Genomic DNA, 24,735 nt, shown 5'->3' with positions numbered 1-24,735 from the left:
CCAAGCCAGTTTATACGATGCAAGTGTTACTGTCTCTGACTGCTTCGTAAATTTTTTGAAAACCTGTACCTGCTTTTCTGCCTGACTTTTCAAAGTGGTCAGCTTGTGCTTGCGAAGTTCAGTCCCTTTTGGAAATTCCTGGTCAATGTTAGCGTGGAGTGAGCTGAAGTGACGCTGAAGATTTGAAGCCTTGAAATGCACCAATGACGACTGACATATAAGGCAGAATGGCTTGCCATTACGTTCGACGAAAAAATATAAATTCTCCCACTCTGTTAGAAACGTCCTGTTTTCATCTTCATATTTTCTTTTTGCAGTACATTTTTTCCCTGCCATTTTGAGATCTGACAGAAGATCGACCCCCTGACCTTCTTCTTCTTCTTCTTGCAATTTTTCTTTTTGCACCTGCGCATTTGCCATGATCTCGAAATACCGTAATGAACCCAAGTGAAGCACATTCAACAAAATTACCGTATTGAACTTAAGCGAAGCGAACACGCACATAAATACACACACAAACACAAACTTGGACATGAACGTAAGAGCCGCATGACACCAGGCAAAGAGCCGCATGCGGCTCGTGAGCCGCGGGTTGGCCACTACTGCCTTACAATATAAAGCGCCTTGGGGCAACTGTTTGTTGTGATTTGGCGCTATATAAAAAATTGATTGATTGATTGATTGATTGATTGATTGATTGATCCATGTCTTTATGTCTGAAAGACATTCCTACAGTTTAACTAATTAGTGTGTGTCCTCTGGCTTCATGGATAGATAAAGCCGGGTATCATCTGCGTAACAATGAAAATTTAAGCAATACTTTCTAATAATACTGCACAAGGGAAGCATGTATAAAGTGAATAAAATTGGTCCTAGCACAGAACCTTGTGGAACTCCATAATTAACCTTAGTCTGTGAAGAAGACTCCCCATTTACATGAACAAATTGTAATCTATTAGATAAATATGATTCAAACCACCGCAGCGCAGTGCCTTTAATACCTATGGCAAGCTCTAATCTCTGTAATAAAATTTTATGGTCAACAGTATCAAAAGTAGCACTGAGGTCTAACAGGACAAGCACAGAGATGAGTCCACTGTCTGAGGCCTTAAGAAGGTCATTTGTAACCTTCAGTAATGCTGTTTCTGTACTATGATGAATTCTAAAACCTGACTGAAACTCTTCAAATAGACCATTCCTCTGTAGATGATCAGTTAGCTGTTTTACAACTACCTTTTCAAGAATTTTTGAGAGAAAAATGTTGTTTGTCTTTTGGTTATCCCCATTTGTTCAGCAGATAATAACGCTGATCTAGTACAGACCTGCATTGGGATTTGGTGCAAGTTTTACATTGAAGCCCTTCTTGACCCAACTCCAGTTTATCCCCAGAGAAACATGCACAGCCCCTGTTCTTCATAAGAGGTCCTCCATCCAAGTACTAACCAGGACTTGTTCTGCTTCGCTTCTGAGATCTAAGAAGATTTGGAATGTAACAGCTGTTAAAGAGTCATAAAATTAGTTTCATTCTCTGATTTACTACATTTTTGTGCTGAAATGAACTCTCTCACTCACACACAGGCGCTATTCACTCTGTGCTTTGCTTAACTTTGTCCCTCACATTCTTTTTCTTTTGCGGTTTAAATCCATAAAAAGCCCTTTCTGTGGAGTTGTGTTGAGATATTACTGTTATTTGAGTTTTAAGATGTAACCCTTGTGAAATGATCAGCAGGTGGCAGATATATCTCTGTGATATTACAAAGTAAAGCGAATTTGCCTTTTTGATTGATCTGGTGCCTCAAAGCGTACCACATTTGAATGAGTTTATCTGATATGTCCTTGTAATCTGAGATTCTCAAAGCCATCTGTTTTTCACTCTTAGTAATCTGGTAATTAATCCAATATCTCACTTTTCCAGGAGCACTGTGCATGAAGTGCACAAAATTTTTAAATTTCCGAATCACAGCCAACCTCCTTATAGTTTCTTGTGTGCAGCACAAAATCATTATGCCTCCTGGACTTAGAGCAGATCTTTAACTGTCCTTTATCTGTCCTTTAACCACAACTGCCAGGACCCGTTTGATGCAGAGCTTCAAAGAGTCCCACTCCCATGAGTCCTTGCTGTCTCCCAGCAGTGCTGCAGAGGCGCTGGATCTCACTCTGGACGAGGATGCGATCATCAAACCTGTCCACTCCAGCATCCTTGGACAGGAGTACTGCTTCGAGGTGAGAACCGAGCTGCAAGTTGTAGACCAACAGCAGCATGCTCGTATACGAATGTTCCATCCTGACAAGTGGCAGAGATGTGAACAGGACTATGAATTGAAAGTGCTGTTTTGTTATGCACGTTAGAATAAAAAAGCAAGGACAGTGAAAATAAGCCCTTGTCCCTGTCAGCCTTTCTAGCACCTTTCCATTAGGAAATGAGGTTGACAGTGAATACAAGACATTATTTTGGGCCCTTAGTTACAGTTTCCATAGTTACTAATGGCTGTGGTTGTTGAATTTACCATTGGCTAACCTCAGGTGACTACAGCATCGGGAACCAAGTGCTTTGCGTGTCGCTCAGCCGCAGAGAGAGACAAATGGATCGAGAACCTGCAGAGAGCTGTCAAGCCCAACAAGGTGAGGGGAGAGAAAGGGATGCGGTAGAGGAAGAGGATGATCCCTCTGTCTGTGTGTCTCTCTCTCTCCTCCCCGTCTCCCCGTTATCTGTTTTCAATAAGAGCGCACCGCTTCATTTCTTTGTATGAACTCCATTTTCGTGTTTCTGTGTGTGAGTGTGTGTCTGTGTTGAACAACTCCGTAGTTTCTCTGAGCAAATATTAAAGCTGCACGAGGAAACTTTGTCAAGGCTCCAAATTGCTGCTTCACAAATTTTAATAGCCGCAGATTTTGTAATGCGAGGTCATTAAATTTAACACAGTGGGATTATGCTTGCCAATGTGCAGCTTTAGACTAAAAAAACAAAAAACCTCAAGAATCAAAGACTGAATATTGGTGCATCCAGGTTTTTGTACTGTTCTCATTGCTTTAACAGTAACCAATGGCCAATTACAGCAAATTAATGGACTTAAAAGATTTGTGTTGCATTGCTGTGTGAAATCTGATGGCATGTGTGGAATTAAACATCTTTCCTCATGCAGCTTTAAGGTACTGCGGTTTTATTATCATCTTCACAGCTTGTAAAAAAAAAAGAAATCTGAGCACTTCACACTAGCTCCACGTAAAACCAATAATCCAAATGTTCATCAAACAGTTCTGTAAAAATGGCCCCGTATTGCTACTTTCTGTTATTAAAAAGTGAACGGACATGTGAGATATGCAGCTTTGATGGCAACCGGGGACATTGAGTTATTATTAAACCAGTCTGAAATGAAACATCACCCGAACTGAATGCCTCATCCAGATGCTCGGGCCGCAGGGGTCCTGGCTGAGTCATGAAGCTCCAAGGATTCTGCACGGGGGCTCTTGATGAAATCGCTCTCTCCTACCCCTAAACAACACACACTGTGTGTGTGTGTGTGTGTGTGTGTGTGTGTGTGTGTGTGTGTGTGTGTGTGTGTGTGTGTGTGTGTGTGTGTGTGTGTGTGTGTGTGTGTGTGTGTGTGTGTGTGTGTGTGTGTGTGACAGACCAGATGCATCAACAGAGATAAGACACTGCAGAGACTTCTTTTCTCTCTGAAGCCTCTAAATTCCCTCACTCTACCTTCCTCTGGTGCTTTGTAAGGTTTTTGAACAGACAGAGCTACCAGATGCCCGGCGCATTCACAGTGTTTGAAATTCATTATGTGTTGTGTCGGGCACTGGTTATCAAAGAGCAGAGGAATGAAGAACTTAAGAAGATTGCATCTTGGTGATGTTCACACATTAAGTGGTCTAAATTAGGACTGAAACAGTCTGAACCAAACGGGGGGCTAATAACTTTGGCATTTCAGCCCAACTGAAATGACTCCCACTGCTGAAACATCGCTCCGCAGTCAGCACAGTGCTCTCTCTCCTCCCATGGGGGATGTTAAATATAGCTGCGACTTTGTGATCATGATTAGGAAGTGTAGCTGTCGACAGCAACATAACCGTCATTGTTTGTCTTTTGTCTATGCAGCACATGTGCGTTATTGTGTCATTTGTCTTTTTACTTTCTCACTGTTACCCACTCTCCACCTCTAGTCCTTTCTTTTGTGTGTCTGTCATGCTGTCCTCTGTCTCTGTTATCCACTTCAGACTTACAGTACAAGCAGTTTCTCCAGAAAACCTTAGAATCCACAACAACAACGCTGTCATTTGTTTGCTGTCATCTGCTTTGTTCTCTTGTAGGCTGACCTGCTGTTGTCTATTATTAATGCACAATCGCAGCTTTCCATATCTTAGAACTTTTTTCCACTGTTGCCTCTTTCTCATGTTTTCATCTGTACAATTTGTCCTATTACAAGGTTTGTGATGACATTATTTCTATCCAGTCACTTCAGATTGTGAGTTATTTGACCTTTGCATGATCTCAACGCAGGATAATAGCCGGAGGGTGGACAATGTGCTCAAACTGTGGATCATTGAGGCTCGTGAGCTTCCAGCCAAGAAACGCTATTACTGCGAACTTTGTCTGGACGATATGTTGTATGCACGCACCACCAGCAAGCCGCGCACCGACACCGTGTTCTGGGGCGAGCACTTTGAATTCAACAACCTGCCAGCTGTCCGCAACCTACGCCTTCATCTATACAAGGAGACAGACAAGAAGAGACGCAAGGTGAAGCAGACAGCTGTGGGTAGCAGGGTGGTGTGAAATATATATATATATAAATATATATATATATATATATATATATATATATATATATATATATATATATATATATATATATATATATATATATACTACTCAAAAAAATTTAAGGAACATTTTTTAATCACAGTATTGCATCAAGTCAAGCCAGTTCAACTTCTAGAATATTGATCTGGTCATTTTAAGTAGCAGAGGGCGCTGTTAATCAGTTTCAGTGAGACGACCCCAACACAGGAATGGTTGTACAGGTGGAGGCCACTAACATTTTTTCCCTCCTCATCTTTTTTGACTGATTTTTTTTACTTGTTTTGCATTTGTCACCGGTAGCATGGTGTGGTACCTGGACCCTACAGAGATTCCACACGTAGTCCAACTCCTCCAGGATGGTGCATCAATATGTGCCGTTGCCAGTGTCTCCCAGCACATTTTAAGAGCATGGAGGAGATTCCAGGAGACAGGCAGTTGCTTTAGGAGAGCTAGACAGGGCCGTAGAAGGTCCTAAACCCATAAGCAGGACTGGAGCCTGCTCTTATGTGTGAGGAGAAACAGGATGGGCACTGCCAGAACCTTACAGAATGACCTTTAGCAGGCCAGTGGTCTGAATGTTTCTAACCAAACAATCTCAAACAGACTTCATGAGGGTGACCTGCGGGTCTGACATCCTGTAGTGGGCCCTGTCCGGCACTGTTGAGCTCAGTTGGCATTTGCCATAGAACACCAGAATTGGCAGGTCTGCCACTGGCACCCTGTGCTTTCACACATGACACATGTGACAAGTAAAAAATTCCATGGAGATTGTTATGCTGCCTGCAACATCATTCAGCATAACCGGTTGGTGGTGGGTCTGTGGGAGGCATATCCTGGAAGGATGCAACAAACCTCTGCAGGCTAGACAACACACTCTGACTGTTGTTACGTATTAGGATGAAACCTTTTGGGCCTACACTGGTGCAGTGGGCCTGGTTCCTCCTGGTGCACAACAATGCCCGACCTCGTGGTGAGAGTAAGCAGGAAGTTCCTAGTGGATGAAGGACTGTTACCATTGATTGGCTCTCATGCCCACCTGACCTTAATCCAATAGAACACTTTGGGAGATTATGTTTCAGTCAATTCAATGCCACCGGGTTTCACCTCAGACTGCCCAGGAACTAAGTGATGTCTTGGTCCAGATCTGGGAGGAGATCCCCCAGGACACCATCCATCGTCTCATTGGGAGCATGCCACCAACGTTGTCAGGCATGCATACAAACACACAGGGCCATACAAACAACTGAGTACAATTCTGAGATGCTGCAGTGAAATTGTGGCAAAATGGACAAGCCTGCCACATCACTTTTTCACTTTGATTTTCAGGGTGTCTTTGAATTCAGCACTCTGTAGTTTGACAGTTGTCATTTCTATCAACCGATGTATCATCCTTTCATTCCTAACACATGACCCAGTCCATATCAGGAAAGATATCCAGCATGATTTTTTCCCATTGAAATCTGATATGTTTTCAAAGTGTTCCTTTAATTTTTTTGAGCTGTGTGTGTGTGTATATATATATATATATATATATATATATATATATATATATATATATATATACGAGTATAATAAAAACTGCAAAATACCTTATCCTTGGTTGAATGAAATGATGCCATGTGTTGGTACAGCAAACTCAAGAAGATCTAACACAGGTATGCTTGCTTTTCTACAAACGTTTGTCTTATACCTGACAAATCGTTCGACAGTTGTAGTCCAGTATAAACATCATATGACATTCATATTTGCTTGAGATACATACTGCTACTGCAGAAAAATTGTGTTGTTCACACTAAATGTCAGTTTAGCTGCTACCTGTCACCTTTGACCAACCAAAGCTTTCAAAAGTAATTTCATTAAAGCAGTTTAAGTTATACAGAAACTCAAAAACATTTTTATGAGAAACCTTTTTATGACCTTTTTCTTTCATAACACTGTCTTTAATAACGCTGCAACAGTTTGTGACACTGTTACACACTGTGTGTAGTATGGGCACGTGTTCTCAAACACCCCTTTTACACCTTGATGATTTAGCCAGCATATGCTGACCATATTAAAACTGTTGGCATACGCAGGTGTACATCTAATAAGCTACGGATAAGTTTTGTGTAAGTTAAAAGCACATTGAAGTACATTGTAATACAGCAAGTATGTTGAAAAATTGTGGGCGTGTACAATATTTTCATATATTTTATATGGATTTGAATCACGTGCGATTACATCAGCCAAGCTTGAACCCTCATGCGCCGTCCAGCTCTGTGGGCAGTCCTTAAAGCGACAGTAACACTCCATAATCTCTCATCAGCCCTTAAAATTTTCACCGAAAACCGTCTGAATTTCTCGAATGGTGTCCGCTTGGATCTGCCTCACAGTTTCTGAAAAAATTTTGATAAAGCAAAGCGCCATTCTCTCAGCAAGTTGTCAGACAAAGGAATTCCGACTGGAGGGGTGGACCAGTGCTCACTCAAAGCCTGCCCACAGGTGAATGACGCAACCGACAGGCATGAAAAAACCCACGCATGCGCACGAGGGTTCTGATGTAATCGCACGTGATTCAAATCCATATAGTTTTTGAAATAAAAAGGTCCGTTTCTTTTCTCACAGACCTCGTATATCGCATACCAGGTATCATGGATCAGTTTGGATATGTCAAAATACTTGAAGAGGCCATGTTGCCTTATGCTGAAGAGGACATGCCCTTGAAATGGGTGTTTCAACAAGACAATGACCCCAAGCACACTAGTAAATGAGCAAAATCTTGGTTCCAAACCCACAAAATTAATGCCTCGCAGATGAATCTACTGAATCTACTGGTACCTTGTTTCCTATGTAACAATAAGAAATATACTCAAAACTTGGATTAATGTTTTTAGTCACATAGCACTACTATTATTCTGAACACTACTGTACATGGTCCGACTGCCAAAAAAAAGGATTCCACCAGTGTTGGAAATGCAAATCAAACCAGACTTAACCATTCCGACCCGTATCATACCATACAGTACCGACCCGGTTCTCGGTTGGGACTCCGGCGAGGGCGGTCGCATCTCCTCCTCTCTTCTCTCTTTCTGTGTTTCTCTATCTCTGCCCCAGCCTTCAAAATTCCCAACTTCACAAGACTGTAAATTCTTCGAACTATATTTGGAATAACCATGAAATTGATCAGCTGGTCTCTCAACGCTATTGACACCATCTTTTCAACAAGGAAATCAGGGCTGGGGGACCCTGCATACCCAGATGGAACCTATGCTGCAGGCTATGTTCACAACGCCTGGGAGTAGTGGCGCTTCGCATGCTTGGCACCACTCTCCATGGAAGACGTTGAGGATTTATTCTTATTTGCTTTTATGGCAGGAGGGCTTTTGCTGCTTTGATTAGGCGCTGCCCTGACCTACAGGAAAATTGCCAAGACGGCTGCTACCAAAACCACAACCCCACACCTGTCCATCACGATTAATGAGGTGGGCAAGGTGGTACAATCTCAGACTGCGTTAACTCTTGAACTTAAACGCAAATTGGAAATAATCTCGGAGCAAATGTCTGCCTTGCAAAGGAATTGATGTTGGAGACTAGTGAATATTCACAACTGGATCTGGACAGTTAAAGAGAGGCCATATTGGAACTCTGTGCTTCTCTGCCTAACCCAAACATGGCAGCCTTATCAGCTACCAAAGGTTAAAATGCCCCTTTTGTTTTCCTCCAGAAGGATTTCAACGGCCTTGGTGAAGCATCTGGTTCCTTTTCATTTGCCCTCCTCTACAGTCTGCGGTCATCCAGGCCACTCCAGACTCTATGCATACACAGACAGAGACTGATATGAACTCATCTGCACACATGACGCATGCCCCCCTCACCCCTACCCACTCCCTTGTGTTTCTGTCCCCACCCCCCACCCCCCCAACCCAGCCTCCACTGTTATGTGTCGGACGCAGGACGGAGAACCGACCAGCGTTTGAAGGACCCAGTATGAAATAAGCAGAACACGGTACAAAGGATAACAAAATTTAATGACATAACAGTGACGTGCTAAATACAACAAATGAGTGCGCGGTCTGCGAGGTGGAGATGACGGTGTGCTCCCAGCAGCACTAACGGTCCGGAGCCAGAAACAGTTCGGACCCAAGGACCCCGCCGACACCCCCCAGGTGGCCGCGACAAACCGAGTCTGTGAAAGAAGAAACCATCATGTGAGTCCACACTCCACACACAGAGAGACCACTCAAAGGTGTACACAAACAGCAAACACTTCCTGGCTTAATCACTTAATCAGCCTCCCACCCTGCAGGCATGGAACACCCAGTTCACATTATCACTGCAGTGGAAGCTGAATAAACGACTAACATAACAGCTCAATATAATAAGGTGTGAGGGACACCACATTTACTGACTGTACAAATGTTAGTCACAAAACCTAACGTACCTCAGGAAGTGTGCTGACGAGCGTGAGACCTCACCCCCTCCTCTTTCACAGACCATGGCATCAAACCTGGACGTTCTCTGCATCCATAATGATGAGATGGCTCTCAAGACGACGATCTCACCCGTCTGGTCACAAGGTCGAGTCTCTGGCAATACACACTGTGTACTCCAGACTTAAATGCCACCATGCTCCAATCCGTGTAGATGCACCACAGCTGTGAGTCCTGACGAGCTGCACATGATCAGCCTCAGGTGATCAGGGTGAGGTCCTGATAACTCAGCCACACAGCCACTCAGTCCTAAACGCGTGCCACCTGGAAGGAAAAACAAAAGACAGAAACAGAAGACAAACAAAAGCCAGCCAGGCACACCAGACACCCCAGCCACAACAGCACCCCACCCTCACGGGAAGCCTCCCGGCGACCACACAAACCTGGCCCAGGAGAAACACCCCCCTCCAGGGACCATGGCTGGAAACCGTATCTGCATTCATCTTCCAACAGAATCTTCTAACAGAACGGTTGACGTCTTCTCCTCTGGCTGCATCTTTGCCTTTGTTTCTGTCAATCGATTTGCATAGGTATGGCCAGGAGTTCTTAAACCTGTGTGGTCAGCCTTTGTCCAACCATGTGTAAAGTCTGTAGTCATAAAACAAAAAAGACAAACACAAACAACCAAACCACCCCCCCCCCCCCTCCCCAGAGGACCGTCCCATCAAACCTCGGGAAGGGGAGAAAAGAAAAACAACCGAAACTTAAGCTTGCAAATAAAAACGCTAACACCCCCCCCCCCTCCCCGGAGGACCGTCCCATCAAACCCCGGGAAAGGGAGAAAAGAAAAACCCAAACCCAAGCTTGCAAACAAAAATGCTAACACCCCCCCCCCCCGACGACATGTAGGGACCAACACCCCCCCAGAGGACATCCTGCCAGCTCCAGGAGTAATAACCACAGCCGAGGTCCCTCTGGGATCCAAAGTCACCCACAGGGACTCCCAGCGCCTCCCAGAGGACCGTTCCATCAACCCCAGGAGACGCCCCCGTTCATGACCAACGGACCCAGCCCCGGCCGTCTATGGCTAGATGGACCCACAGCCCTTTCCCCCCCAGAGGACACCACAGTCACACCCTGAGGGCGGAAACTGGGGGGAAAAACAAAAGGAAAAAAAAACATACAAATAAACAACCCCAACCCCACCCCCTCGGCGCAGTGGAAACTGGAAGCACGTCCAGCGTCACCAACCATGACTATACCCCAGAAGTCAACCGGGAGGAGTGGAACAGCGGTTATGGCAGACGGCACAAAACGGCGCCACCCCTCCGACTTTCCAAACCAGCCACCAGCTGCGGGTATATTCCACTGCCCCAAAACCTCAGCCACGCCGATGGCAGACGGCTCAAAGGCGCGCTGAAGCCGGAGGTGGAACAGGGAATCAACAAAAAAAAAACAACACCACGACCCCCCCCCCCCCCCCCCCCCCAGGTGCAGAGGTTACCTGGGAAACGCCCAGCATAACCGAACTGCACCACTCCAGCAACGCCGACAACCTACGGCTCACACGGCTGGAGCCAGAGGAGAAGAGAGGGAATAAAAAAAAATACCCCAAACCCCCCCCCCCCCCTCCCGGGTGCAGAGGTTACCTGGGAAATGCCCAGCATAACCAAACTGCACCACTCCAGCAACGCTGACACGTACGGCTCACACGGCTGGAGCCAGAGGAGAAGAGAGGGCACAACAAAAACAAACAAAAGAAAAACAAAAAAGAAAAAACAACCCAATTACCCACCCCCCCCATCACCCCCCAGGGGACCGTCCCATCAAACCCTGGGAGGTGAAACCAAAAGAAATTAAAAAAAAGACTAACAGACTAACATAAAGTTAACTGGGTCCTTTTATGCTCCAGACAGACTGCTGGGTCACGACCCCAGAACACTAAATAGTCTAAAAAATCCCACACAAAAACCAACTCAAAAAACACCCACAAAAAATGAACCAACACAAAACTAATAAGTGACATATACCGTTAAGCTCAAACAAATGGAACACACCTGTTCCACCTTAAGAGCATTAACGGTAATGTGACTCAGTCACTCAGTCACTCAGAGGGAGCCAAAGTGCTGAAAATAAAAACCCCTTTGGTAACCGAGAAAACAAACTCCTGCTGCTTTTCTTGTGCGCAGCTATGTGTAAACACACAACCAAAAGGTGCTTCAACTAAATTACGCCGGAGCTGACAACAGACGCAGTAGCTATCTTTACCCGGGGAAACGGGGCTACGACTGTAACACAGGAAGCACAGCGACCCGTGTCACAGAGCTCCGCCATGCGCGTTGACCCATTACAGACCCACTCCCGTTTAAACCTCTTATCCGGTCGAAGTGTGACGCGAAGCCGTCGCTAGTCACACTCCACCACGACCCTCGGATAAGGCACAACACAGGAACACGGCTGCAAGAGAGCACAAATCAGTATTCAGTAATGGGTTCTCAAACACGCACCATCCGGGCGGAGAGCACCCGCAACTGATCCTGATAACTTCTGAACGTCTGTTGCCGCCTTCCCGGCGCGGGTACCGTCTCTGCTACCACTGGGTCCGTGATGTTTGGCCAGAGACTACTGTTATGTGTCGGACGCAGGACGGAGAACCGACCAGCGTTTGAAGGACCCAGTATGAAATAAGCAGAGCACGGTACAAAGGATAACAAAATTTAATGACATAACAGTGACGTGCTAAATACAACAATTAGTGCGCGGTCTGCGAGGTGGAGTGACGGTGTGCTCCCAGCAGCACTAACGGTCCGGAGCCAGAAACAGTTCGGACCCAAGGACCCCGCCGACACCCCCCAGGTGGGCCGCGACAAACCGAGTCTGTGAAAAAGAAACCATCATGTGAGTCCACACTCCACACACAGAGAGACCACTCAAAGGTGTACACAAACAGCAAACACCTTCCTGGCTTAATCACTTAATCAGCCTCCCACCCTGCAGGCATGGAACACCCAGTTCACATTATCACTGCAGTGGAAGCTGAAATAAACGACTAACATAACAGCTCAATATAATAAGGTGTGAGGGACACCACATTACTGACTGTACAAATGTTAGTCACAAAACCTAACGTACCTCAGGAAGTGTGCTGACCGAGCGTGAGGACCTCACCCCCCTCCTCTTTCACAGACCATGGCATCAACCTGGACTTCTCTGCATCCATAATGATGAGATGGCTCTCAAGACGACGATCTCACCCGTCTGGTCAAAGGTCAAGTCCTCTGGCAAATACACACTGTGTACTCCAGACTTAAATGCCACCATGCTCCAATCCGTGTAGATGCACCACAGCTGTGAGTCCTGACGAGCTGCACATGATCAGCCTCAGGTGATCAGGATGAGGTCCTGATAACTCAGCCACACAGCCACTCAGTCCTAAACGCGTGCCACCTGGAAGGAAAAACAAAAGACAGAAACAGAAGACAAACAAAAGCCAGCCAGGCACGCCAGACACCCCGGCCACAACACTCCACTCTGCTACTCCCCACAAGATCAACCACACGGTGGAAATGCTGCTGCAGCCCACACAAATGCATTGCCTCAATTCGGATGACAGACTGTTTCAATGCTTAGCGTACATAAACAAATCAAATGTATATGTGCAGTTGTTTTAATTCTGACATGTGCCATTATTACGTTCAACTAGTAATAATTGTGGATTAATTGCTGTGTTTTTGTTTGAGGTAATTGGGTGTGAAGATTAATTGCCCTTTTAGGGATCAATAAAGTTGTTTGAATCTTGAATCTTGACCCGAACTGCTCCATGGAAACAAGGCTGTCAGCATACGCTGTCTAAATCATCATGGTGTGACAGTTGCATAACTTATTTGACGTATCCAGCGTATTCTGTCCATTTTTCATATGTTAGCATACATTAGCTAAATCATCAAAGTATGACAGGGCCCAAACAAAAGCCTTAAGCTAAAAAGAGCAAGAAACATAAAACAAAATTAAAATTTATAACTGATGAAGCAATCACAGGCATTGCAATGAAAACAGTCAGCCCCCTGCAGAGTCTGATTCTGTCTTCTTTAAATTTTTGTGGAGTGAGTAAAGTGACATTTTTGAAGCAATCAGTACCACTAATAAGTCACAAACAATGCTTAGTCATATTCTAAATGTGGTACAAGAGTAACACCGCACAGGAAACAACATATTCTCAACTTCAGGTGAAGCCCTAGAGATGGGCTTGTTAAGCCTGCCCTTCATTTATTCCGTGGTAATGCCTTCCTTGAAGAAAACATTCTGTTCTTTTAGTAGAAAGCGCATTAAGAATAAGAAAGTAAAAGTTTGTGCTTAACACATTTAAAAACATTGTTTTTTCTCTTCAAGGAAAAGAGCACTTATTTAGGATTGGTAAGCATCCCCATCTCAAGCATCACTGGACGGCAGTTTGTCGAGCAGTGGTACCCAGTCATCCAACCCAGCGTCCTCACCAAGGGAGCCGGTGTAGGAGGGGGGAAGATCATCAACGCATCCCTACGCCTCAAATCACGCTTCCAGACCATGAACATCCTGCCCATGGAGCTGTACAAGGAGTTTGCTGAGTATGTGACCAATAACTACCGTACTCTGTGTGCTGTGCTGGAACCTGTGCTGAGTGTCAAGAGCAAAGAGGAAGTGGCCTGTGCTCTGGTACACATACTGCAGAGCACAGGGAAAGCTAAGGTACGGCACGCTAAGTACTTCACGTATCACCAGTGGTGGGCACAGTTTAGCTAATCAGTGATCAGGTATTTTGTAAAACCACCTGTTTGCTAGCGCATCAGTTTGTCAAGTCACAGTATGCATAAATGAGATCATTAAAATTATTTTCCATATGTATCTTTATTATTTATGTACACCTTTGTCCCCTTTTTCTGTATATATCACTTCATTATGAGTTAGTGGGCTCATACCATTTGGAATATATAAATTTGCTGCAGCGATTTTCTCCATACACAAAACACAAAATCCATAAGAGAAACAATGACAGTGAAAATAAGTGACAGTGATGGTGTTTGTAACAAATTATGACAAAAACAGTGTCTGAACTGAGAACATGGACAACAGTACAGATAATGCGGAAACATCCATCCATCCATCCATTTTCTTCTGCTTTATCCGGAGTCGGGTCGTGGGGGCAGCAGCTCAAGCAAAGCCGCCCAGACCTCCCGATCCACAAACACAAACAGAAATTATTAACAAAGCAAAACAAAACAGAACTAAGTAGATAATATTTGACCGGGAAGGTGTGCACATATATAACAGGAAACACAGTAAGTCAGGTCTACCGTGCTCCACATCCACAACACCATGGAACTGCCTTTGGTGGATGGCAACCACTCAGGCAGCAACTAATCCCCCTATCTCTAAAGTAATGTTCTATCTGCCCCAGCCAGGTGAAACTTGGACATCCTTGTGTCTTTCTTCAGCCACTGGGAACCTCAACACTCAGGCACCTTGGTGATTGAGTATTGAGTGTGAGAAACATGCCACATGACCAAAATCTCAACGTTGACATCCCATCACAATGCAAGTGATATTCCTCATCTTATTCTCCATAAGTAACTGCTCACTTGATAGAAAATCAGTCCAGCAGTACCCAAGGGTCCTCCAAAGAGACCTAGTATGAAAGACTTCTTGACATCACCTTAGGTCACTGGTTAGTTTGCAGGTCTCACAAACAGTAGTAAAACAGGTAGCAACAGGACCCTAAAGACTTGGACTTTTATTCACCTGTAAAGGTATCATCATCCCCAAATACCTCTGTACCTCGATCTCATAGGCAGAGGACCCAGTGACATGAATATCACTGCTGAGATAAGTGAATGTCAAACACTTTCACCACATACAGGTACACCTCTGATGGCCAAGTCTATATACTATATATGGCAATACTTTGCGAATGAAAATTATGATGGTAGTGGTCCAAGTCAGTTAGTTTATTCAATGCTTCCATAACCTGGACCAACAGTTCAAAGACTTTGGAGTTGGTGGCCCACGTCGACTGCAGGTGCATTCGTGGCTGACGAGGCCAATTCAGGAACAACAGGTCTGGTTGCAGCGGCTGCAGACAAAGGTCCGGTCAGGATTCGATGTCACAGAATCTCTGATGCATCTTTTCTCCTTAAGGGTGGCTCTGCAGGAGTTTTCAAAGGAGGAGACAGCATGGTTGATGGTGTGACACTAAGCATCGGAGCTTGCAGCTAGAGTAGACCACTGGCAATGGTCGATGTGACAAGGACTGAAGGATTTCTTCAAGCAGTCTTTGTATCGTTTCTACAGTGCTCCCATTTCTTGATGGGCAGTGGCCACCTCGCTATATAGAGCAATGTTGGATATGTGATAATCCTCCATCCTTGAGACATGCCCTGCCTAACACAGCTGTGTCTTCAGCAATATGGCCTCAATGCTGGTGACCTCCACATGTTTGAGGATTTCAGCGTTGGTGATGAAGACACTCCATTTGATGTTGAGGATGGTACAGAGGCAGCAATGGTGGAAGCGCTTGACATGTTGTTGGTGGTAATGCCCCTTTCACACTAGGCTTACGTGGAGTAACATTGTGCGGCGAATCAAGTACGCTGGAATGGCTGCGTAAGTTGTTCAGCCATTCCAAAAAACCTTGTGGGCAGGGTGGGATAAGCTTGGCTCCATGACGCCATTTTAACAAACTGCCTGGACACACAGATGGATTTGATACATTGGAAAAAGGTAGAATACATTATTTCTAGGAGTTAATGGACTTTATTTAACGTGCCACACTTTTGAGAACTTAAGAAGCTGAAAGTGCCACTGATCTGACCGTGAGGAGTAGACGTGGACATGTCCTCTATCTGGCGATGTGTCCATGAGGAGTTAGTGGATATGGAACCTTGGCAGCCCACCTCTTGTTGTTCTGTGATTTTGAAGCTTCACTGTCAGCAAAGTCCAGTGGGATAAATAAAGTCTATCAATGCAGGTATGTACTGATAAAAAATGAAAAGGATTTTTCGCCCTGGCGTAGGATTGTGTACATTTGCAGAGGCTTGGTGTAGAGTAGTGCAGTGGTGTGTAGATTTACACACAGTAGCAGAGTGGAACACTGCGTCTGTGCTCTATGCAGACAGTCTGCGAAAAAAATTAAACGTTTAATTTTTTGCGTCCATTTCACGGACTCCTTTGCATCCCTCAATGTCCCCTCAGCGTATTAGGGCTGCAAAAAACCTGGCATAGGGCTGCATCGTCAGTACACAGCATTATGCAACTCTCAGTTGGCCCGGTATGAAAGGGGCTTAACAGTGGGTAACTCATGACTCCGAGCCATAAAGGAGGGTGGTAAGAACAATGGCTTAGTACACACTGATCTTGGTGCTTTTTTAAAGGTGTTTGTTGTTTTTCACTTGTTTATACAGTCTGCCAAATTCACTATTCACTTTTGGTGAGTCTATTATCAATTTCTCTATAAATCTTGGCATCTGATGAGATGATGCACCCCAGTTAGGGGAACTGCTGGACTGGTTTTAGTTCAGTCTCACTAATAGTGATGTGGGGAGGGTGGTATCCCTGCTGGGGTGCAGGCTGATGGAGCACCTCCGTCTTCTTCAAGCTGTCTTTCAACCCAAAGACCTGGGCACCCTCTGTGAAGCAGGAAGTGATGAGCTGTAAGGTTCTTTCTGTGTGGGCGACAACGGCAAAGAGGAGGTCCCAGATCAGTTGCTCCAGAGTCTTCATGTGGGCATGTTGTTGCCTGAGGTTAAACGGACGGCCATCTAGACGGTATCTGATGTAAACTCCATCCTTGTCATCTAGATCTTCAGTGACCTGCTTGAGCATCATGCTGAAGAAGAAAGTGAAGAGAGTCAGTGCCAGAACACAACCCTGTTTTACACTGATGATGATTGGAAAGGGCTCTGAAAGGTCACTGTCGCCTGACCAGTGGAGGACGTATTCAGCACTGTGTTCTTTGAGGCTGCTTTCCTCTAGGAAGTGAACTTCGCTGTGGGCAGATATGTTGATGTTCAGTCTGGACAGCTTGTGTGCAATGAGAGCAGAGCAAAATTTTGGGTGACTGCTGTCACTTGTGTCAAGCATAGTTCTAATGTTCCAGCATTCGAGTTTTAGTACTTCTGCACTCTTCCAGGTGAGTGCATACCATTTCTTCTTTGGTGTTGTTTGACCACTTTAGAAGATGCCCATTGACTGTGGCTAGCCAACTGGTGCAGGAGACGACCTTTGTTTACGTCACATTTTCTAGGCCCCTCTCCATGTGGAGCAAGTAGTGCTGACCCTGGAGAAGGATGCTTGGTTGTTCAGAGTACTGTTGAGTGAGGTCTACATCAGATGACCCATATCCTCAACCACTTACATGCAGGTGTAGGACTGCGGCTTCCAGTGCCATCTTCCACTTGTCGTTTTTGCCTACAGGGATTGAAAGAGTCACAGACATGGACATATCCTTCAAGTCTACACAGTGAATTTTTAGGTGAAACACAGTGTGCACTGAACTGGCCCCACCCTTTACACTCGGGGTTCCTCTGCCATGGCCTAGCAAGAAAATCATGTTGGCTGTTGACTCACAAGGAGTTCATGTGCCTTTTGACAGGTTTTTTTTTTTTTTCCTGCTGGGTGTCATGCCACCCAAGTGCTAGTCGGAAAGCTGGTTTAGACGCAGACCACCTGTCCATGTGGCATGTTGTACTGGGTTACAGTGTTACCAGTCCATCAATGTTGACCCTGGAGTGACCTGTAGGAAGTCATTACAAGCCTGGATCTTAATCTTGATCCAGAACAGACACAAACCCAGACACTCTGATACCTCATTCAGCTTGTGCTGCAGTCAGGGCATCCATTGATTCCACCTGATTTCCACAACTTTACCGAACACCCAAGTCTATGCAAGCATTGAACAGTGTAGGAGCCAGAACACATCCCTGACCAATGCCGGTTTTCACTGGGAAAAACAGATTCTCTGCCTCTGCTCTGTACGGCACTCACAGTATATGTGTATAGGCTGGTAATGATGTCCAGCAGCTTTTTGGGGGTTCCCATGAATTCTCAGGATGTCCCAGAGAGCAGTCCATTCAACTGAATTGATGTGAAAATCAGCATAGGCTGTAATGAAGCACCGGCAGTATTCATGCTTACGCTCTGAGTACTCGCAGTGCTGAAATGCGGTTGATGGTTGACTTCTTGGCCTTGAAGCCAAACTGTTCCAGTTGTTGAGCAGGTAGTAGCTGGAACTGAGTCCTATTAAGAATAATCCTTGTAATTACCTTCCCTTGTACAGAGAGCAGTGTAATCCCCCAGTTGTTGTTGCAGTCCGTGCAATCACACTTTCCTTTCCAGACTGGGACAACAAGTTCTTTCTTCCACTAAGTAGCAATCTTACCAGTCTCCCAGATTGAAACAAATATTTGTTGGAATGCCAGGAAAGGATCATCTCCACCTGCCTGGAGGACCTCAGCTGTGATGGTGCACATCCCTAGAGATTTCCCTGCCCTCAGCTGTTTCACAGTATTTACAATCTTAGCAACATTTAGTGGCCCACAGTTCACTGGAGATTCAGCCACAAGAACCATGGCACTGGAGATATCTAATATCCCAGCAGGAGGATCAGCCCTATACAACTGCTCAACGAAGATGGACCAGTCTGACAGTTCAGCAGGGGTATTTGTCTGGACTGAAACATCTTCCACCAATAACTTCATTGGGACTATGTGTGTATTTGGAGGAACAAAGTGCCTTGATTCCTTTGTAATGAAGTTGATGGTTACTAGACCACAAATGATGTGCCACCTGATCCCAAAAGAATCATAGAAAAAAGGAGGCATGTACAGAATTCCACAAGTTTAGAAGTACAGTGAATAAATGTGAGTTGCATGAATTTATGAGGCATAATGAGGTGTGTGATATCATGAGTCACAAATGATTATGAGGAGTTGCTTCTGTGCCACATAGCCCCAAAACTACAGCCGTGACCCCATGGACATGTAGGGATATCTGGAGCCATGGCAAAACCACAGGGCACACAGCGCCCTACCCCAGTGAGAGACATGCATAGGGATAGGATCACCATCCCCATCAGAGAGGGCACAGTAACCCAGGAGGGCAGGCCAATGCCCCATCCAGGAAGGCCCACTGGGGTGAGGGTTGTCATCACCCCCAAATTTGTGTACATCTTGATCATCATCTGATCTTGCATGCTAAACCTTTTTGAGAATTTCCATGTTTACGCTACAACATATTAAAATTTGAGCTTTTTGGTCAGTTTTTCAGGGTTTTCATTCCAATTTGTTTTATATCAAAACACAGCTTAAATTCATATAACAAAATTAGCACTTTGTGGTTATTGGTAGCTTCAGCTAAATGGTTTAGTGGTTTATCGGTTTAGCATTATCACAGTTAAGTGTTTCAGTTAGTGAAATAGCACTTATTGAAGCTAATTTTTAGGCTAGCTGTGCCCACCACTGTATATCACATGTGTGACATCAGCTTTTGCTCTGTCTTTAAGATCACAAAGCAGATCTGATTGTTGAAAAGTCAAAAATTCAGTCCACGTTCTGTGCAGGATTTCCTGTCAGACATGGCGATGTGTGAGGTCGACAGATTCATTGACCGAGAACACCTTATCTTCAGAGAGAACACTCTGGCCACCAAAGCCATAGAAGAGTACCTCAAACTGATCGGACACAAGTACCTCAAGGATGCTATAGGTAAGCAAAAACACAACACAACTTGAATTTTAGGTTTCTCTATCAACACAAGCCATCATGTGCACAAGTTACTGACCTTCTCCGAAACCTTTATGGTTTCAGCCCCGTATGGTGGATGTTGGATTGTATGATTGACACTGAGCTTGGGCATAAATGTATGTACATTTTCATGAATGTTGGTGGAAGGGTGGAAGAAGAACCCATTAAATGTTGGCGCAGATCCACCAGCAAAATCACAGATTTTTATTTATTTATTTATTTGCTTGCTGCTGATTTTGGTTGGGATCACTATAGCAGACAACACATGGATCCCAATGTTGATTTGGCACAATTTTAACAGGGGTCCAGATCTAAAGATCGAAAGAGGAATCCACAGGACTGCTGCATCACCATGCCCATCAGAGACAGCACACAAATACTCATAAAAAATATTCACTGACCCAAGCCTGACTTTTCCACCAAACTTCAGTGAAGTTTGTTCTTGTGTTAATGAGATAATCTACTGGTAAACACTGGAAGTCGCATGCCATCCTTGACAGAGGCCTCAAAAATCAACTGATAAATGAATAAAATCCTGAATATGGCTGAGGGGTCTCTTGATTACTAGCAACTGAAAGTTTCCCTGACTTATTCAAGGTCACCCAAAGTCAAAAGTCATGTGATTCATAGCAAGAGGATATATGACTTTAATTTAGTGTTTAATTTTAACTATGCGTGCATCTTTAACAAATTCCTTGAAGCAGGCATTCTATATCTAAACATTGAACCCAAATGGTGACCTTGGCTTTTATTTTTAACCACTTTTTCCTCAAACTCAACTTTGTCCTTGGCTGATTCCAACATTCCAAGTTTGATCCAATTCAGTTCAGAACTACATGGGTTATTTTGCTCAGAAATAAACCCACAGAAGGATGGACACACAAGACTGAAAACAATACCTCCGCCGGCACTACCACTGTGCACAGGTGTAATAAAATGTGCACCAACTGGAGGAAAAAAAGACATCTGTCAATAAAACAGCAACCTACTGCTTTTAACTATTTATGTTCTCTATTACTATATGCTACTTTCCAGAGTTTTGCTGTCACTGAATTTCATGCATCCTTAGGCGAGTTCATAAGGGCCTTGTACGAGTCGGAGGAAAATTGTGAAGTGGACCCCATGAGGATCCCACCATCTGTACTCCCAGACCACCAAGCCAATCTGCGAATGTGCTGTGAACTGGCCCTCTGCAAGATTGTTAACTCCCATTGGTTAGTAGTTTGATCATCTAAAATCAGATTTCTTTTGTTAAGTGTACATATTTGCTTTTCTGTGCAAGTAACTTATGCAAGACTTGAGATCCTGTTGCAGCAAGCAGTGTGTCTCATTCTAACATGCAGTTTTATCACAGTGTGTTTCCCCGAGAGCTGAAGGAAGTCTTTGCCTCTTGGAGAGTACGATGTGCTGAGAGGGGGCGTGAAGACATTGCAGACCGTCTCATCAGTGGGTCCCTATTCTTGCGCTTCCTGTGTCCTGCCATCATGTCCCCATCACTCTTCAATCTAACCCAAGAATATCCTGACGAACAGACATCAAGGACTCTTACCCTCATCGCCAAAGTAGTGCAAAACCTGGCTAACTTTTCCAAGTGAGTCTTATTTAATTAATCCATAATTTACTGCATTTAGATTTTTTTTTTTTTTTGCGGGGAGGTGACCAAGCAGTTAAGTGCACTTGTTTCCAGTGCAGGATGTTCCATCCATCCATCCATCCATCCATCCATTTTTCTGCACCAGCTTATTCCACTTAAGGGTCACAGAGGGTTGGGCAGTGCTCTATCTAAGCATTCATTGCACAAGAGGCAGGGGTACTCACTGGACAGGCCTCCAGTATATCACAGCTGAGTATATTTTGTTTAATTCTCTGAGGTTCAAGGACATGTTCTCAATTTTGCCACACTTTCGAAAATTTCCCATTTAATGAACTTGCATATACAGTTAGTGTAATGCCCATGTGTTGCATATCAAAATGTTCAGCACAATTTCAGCTTGGGAACTACATGGCAGAGACCTGGAACATTCCACAACAGCATATTTTTGAAATCATGTCACTGCTGGATGTCTTCTCTTTTCAAATAATAATTTTTTGGATGAATAAAGTCCATCAGTGATGAAAACTGATGTAAAAAAAAAAATGTCCATTGCACACACCGAGTGCAATATCTCACAGTGTGAGAAAGGAGACAGACCGATGTGATCTTCTCTGGCCTCTAGGATTGGCTGTGAGTCAAAGATTGTCTCAGTGACTATGTCCCACATCAGCATCTGCACCTGTCTAAGGGCTGTATAGCGTGAAATTCTTCAGGCTCCAGCCCTTCAGAAACAGGCTGGAAGGCTGGAACCAACCATTCTGAAATGAGTCTGTCTAGCCTATGGAGCATTTTGCTGTTGTGTAATTACTTTTGCTGATCCCTGCTGTCACCTGGCAACCTTGAGAGCTGCACATGCCAATATAGCATAGTGGGCATAACCTGTACTTTTAGTGATCATTTTTCAATACTCATTTACTTCATTGCCTATATTGCTTACTTATTTGCTTTATTTACAAATATTACTTATTTACCATTGTACATACGGAGCCTAAGAGTGTCCCTTTTAAAAAAAATTTACAAACCAATTTGTCTTGGAAAAAAATTGCGCAATGACTTATGGGATTGTTTGGGCTGTGAAGGATCCACCTGATGTATCCTTTATTTGTGGGGTAAATTAGGCTGTGAACACTGGCCATTTCCCAAGCAGCTTTTGAAATGGGACAGCCTAGTCATGCCACTTCTGAAGTAAACAGTCAACAATTACAATCTTTGAAGCGTGCAATCGTTGAATTTGGGCACAGCCAAGGGGAGAAGGAAATTAGGAAGTGGTCGAATGACATCTCCGTCCCTGCATTCCGTCACTGATCTATTAATAGAAATATGAGAAAAAGTACACTTGGACATGGTGGCCTGTCCATGGACCCCAGAAGGTTAACACAAAGTCATGTCCAGCGATATCCAAGCATCCTCTGAAGAAACATACTACCAAAGACATCCATTTGTCTGCTGAAGTCAGTGCTTTGCATCCAACTCTCACAACTACACAGTAAGACAAGAAGCACCAGGATCCTAAAGACCTTCATTCTTCTGCAAAGGTATTGGCATCAGCGAACACCTCTGTCCAGTGACCCATGACTCCATAAGCTTATCCCAGGTGTTTGTTGCTCTCAAAAGCCATAGAAAGTAATTGTGATCAGTACCGATGTTGCAGACCGAACGGTCCGCCCCTACAAATTGGTCCGTCTTTTGCATCTGCGCATGCGTCATTTCGGACCACAGCAGCATGTCTGAGACAGAGTCTCTTCACCCAAAGCAATCAAATGGATTAATGGGATTATTAACCATCAGGTGATAAAGGTAAAACCTCTTAAATTATTCTAAAGTCAGTTTCAAGCAGAAACAAGGCAATTTTAAGCAGAAACGAGGCGAAATTCCGTGACGCTTTGAAAAGTCAGACGCGCAGTGAACGCATCAGCTAGCAGATTGTTTAGCCGCAGTGCTCTGATTGCTTCCGCCACCTTTTATGATGAGATAATGCTGAATTTATGTGGAAATGATTGTTGTACAAAAGCTTCAGATATCTGGCGCTGAGATAGATGATAACTGGTGTGCAGTTTGAAGCAGAAACGGGGTGTTAATCCGTGAATCGCGTCATCGGGGGGACCGATTTTTAGGGGGACCGTTCGGTCTCTAACACATTTCAAAATAATGTTTGGAATGTTTGGATTCAGGGGCAGCACGGTGGCTTAGTGGTTCGTTAGCACTGTTGCCTCACAGCGAGAAGGTCGTGGGTTCAGTTTCCGTGGTCTTTCTGTGTGGAGTTTGCATGTTCTCCCCGTGTTTGTGTGGGTTTCCTCCGGGTGCTCCGGTTTCCTCCCACTTCCAGAGACATGCGGGTTAGGTGGATTGGAATCTTTGAATTGTCCGTAGGTGTGTGTGTGTGAGTGTGTCTGTGTTTGTTTGTCTGTTTGTGGCCCTGTGACAGACTGGTGTCCTGTCCTGGGTGTACCCCGCCTCGCGCTCTATGGCTGCTGGGATAGGCTCCAGCCCCCCGCGACCCTTAGTTGGACTAAGTGGTAGAAGATGAATGAATGAATGAATGTTTGGATTCAGGTTTAAAAAACAAAACTAGATCAAAAGTCCCCAGGGATCACCCACATTTCAAAGGATCAGACATGTAGAGAAATATTCCATGGGCTTTAAACAGTCAACTTCACTAACAATAACATAACTGAACTCATTTTCATAAAACTAGTCAGTTTAATATATACTGACATGGGTCCAGAAATTTAAGCATGACTTCTTCTGACCAGGTGAATAAGAGATGTGAAGTCCATAATTCGGAATGTTTTGCCAGAAATGATCTGATCGCAGGAGATACTATGCATAGTGTAAAATGATCTTGTACCATTAAGAGATGATGCATGAATTTATTCTGACCCGCCAAAACAGCATTTACTCATAAAGTGATGTGCAATACAGGAATGCTCACAGTTATTTGGTATGGGTGGAAGTTACAATGACACAAAGTATATTTTTACAGTGATGTAAAATGGCGTTCTTTTTTTTTCTCCCAATTTTTATGCAGTGGCAAATATTTAGGTTGTTTCTAAATTTAAAGTATGTACTCTGCACTGTGCATGAAGTGCCGCTCTATCATTTGAGATGTTAATAATTTGCTTAAACTCAGAATTTTTGTTGATAGATTACTTT

The 24,735-nt window shown here is 44.4% G+C and overlaps 1 protein-coding gene and 1 long non-coding RNA gene across 15 annotated transcripts in view; one reads left to right on the top strand and one right to left on the bottom strand.

Moving 5' to 3' along the window:
- The window catches only part of syngap1b (synaptic Ras GTPase activating protein 1b), a 640,555-nt gene that overhangs the window by 521,479 nt on the left and 94,341 nt on the right, over positions 1 to 24,735 (top strand). For all 14 annotated transcript variants that reach the window (XM_034174268.1, XM_034174258.1, XM_034174257.1 and 11 more), the window contains 7 exons: positions 2,070 to 2,223; positions 2,524 to 2,622; positions 4,505 to 4,744; positions 13,606 to 13,941; positions 19,805 to 19,949; positions 21,058 to 21,202; positions 21,343 to 21,579. In XM_034174268.1, the coding sequence (XP_034030159.1) occupies positions 2,070 to 2,223; positions 2,524 to 2,622; positions 4,505 to 4,744; positions 13,606 to 13,941; positions 19,805 to 19,949; positions 21,058 to 21,202; positions 21,343 to 21,579 (1,356 nt within the window). The remainder of the gene's footprint in view (positions 1 to 2,069; positions 2,224 to 2,523; positions 2,623 to 4,504; positions 4,745 to 13,605; positions 13,942 to 19,804; positions 19,950 to 21,057; positions 21,203 to 21,342; positions 21,580 to 24,735) is intronic.
- Positions 58 to 24,551, bottom strand: LOC117513991. Its single transcript, XR_004561763.1, has 3 exons — positions 24,541 to 24,551; positions 10,742 to 10,745; positions 58 to 344 (listed from the first exon to the last, which is right to left on the bottom strand). It is a non-coding gene; the product is annotated as an uncharacterized LOC117513991 (long non-coding RNA).

The sequence above is a fragment of the Thalassophryne amazonica genome, chromosome 7, assembly GCF_902500255.1.
Source record: "Thalassophryne amazonica chromosome 7, fThaAma1.1, whole genome shotgun sequence".
Taxonomy (NCBI): domain Eukaryota; kingdom Metazoa; phylum Chordata; class Actinopteri; order Batrachoidiformes; family Batrachoididae; genus Thalassophryne; species Thalassophryne amazonica.
The sequence above is the reverse complement of the archived record's forward strand: the minus strand, read 5'-3'. Positions and strand labels throughout refer to the sequence as shown.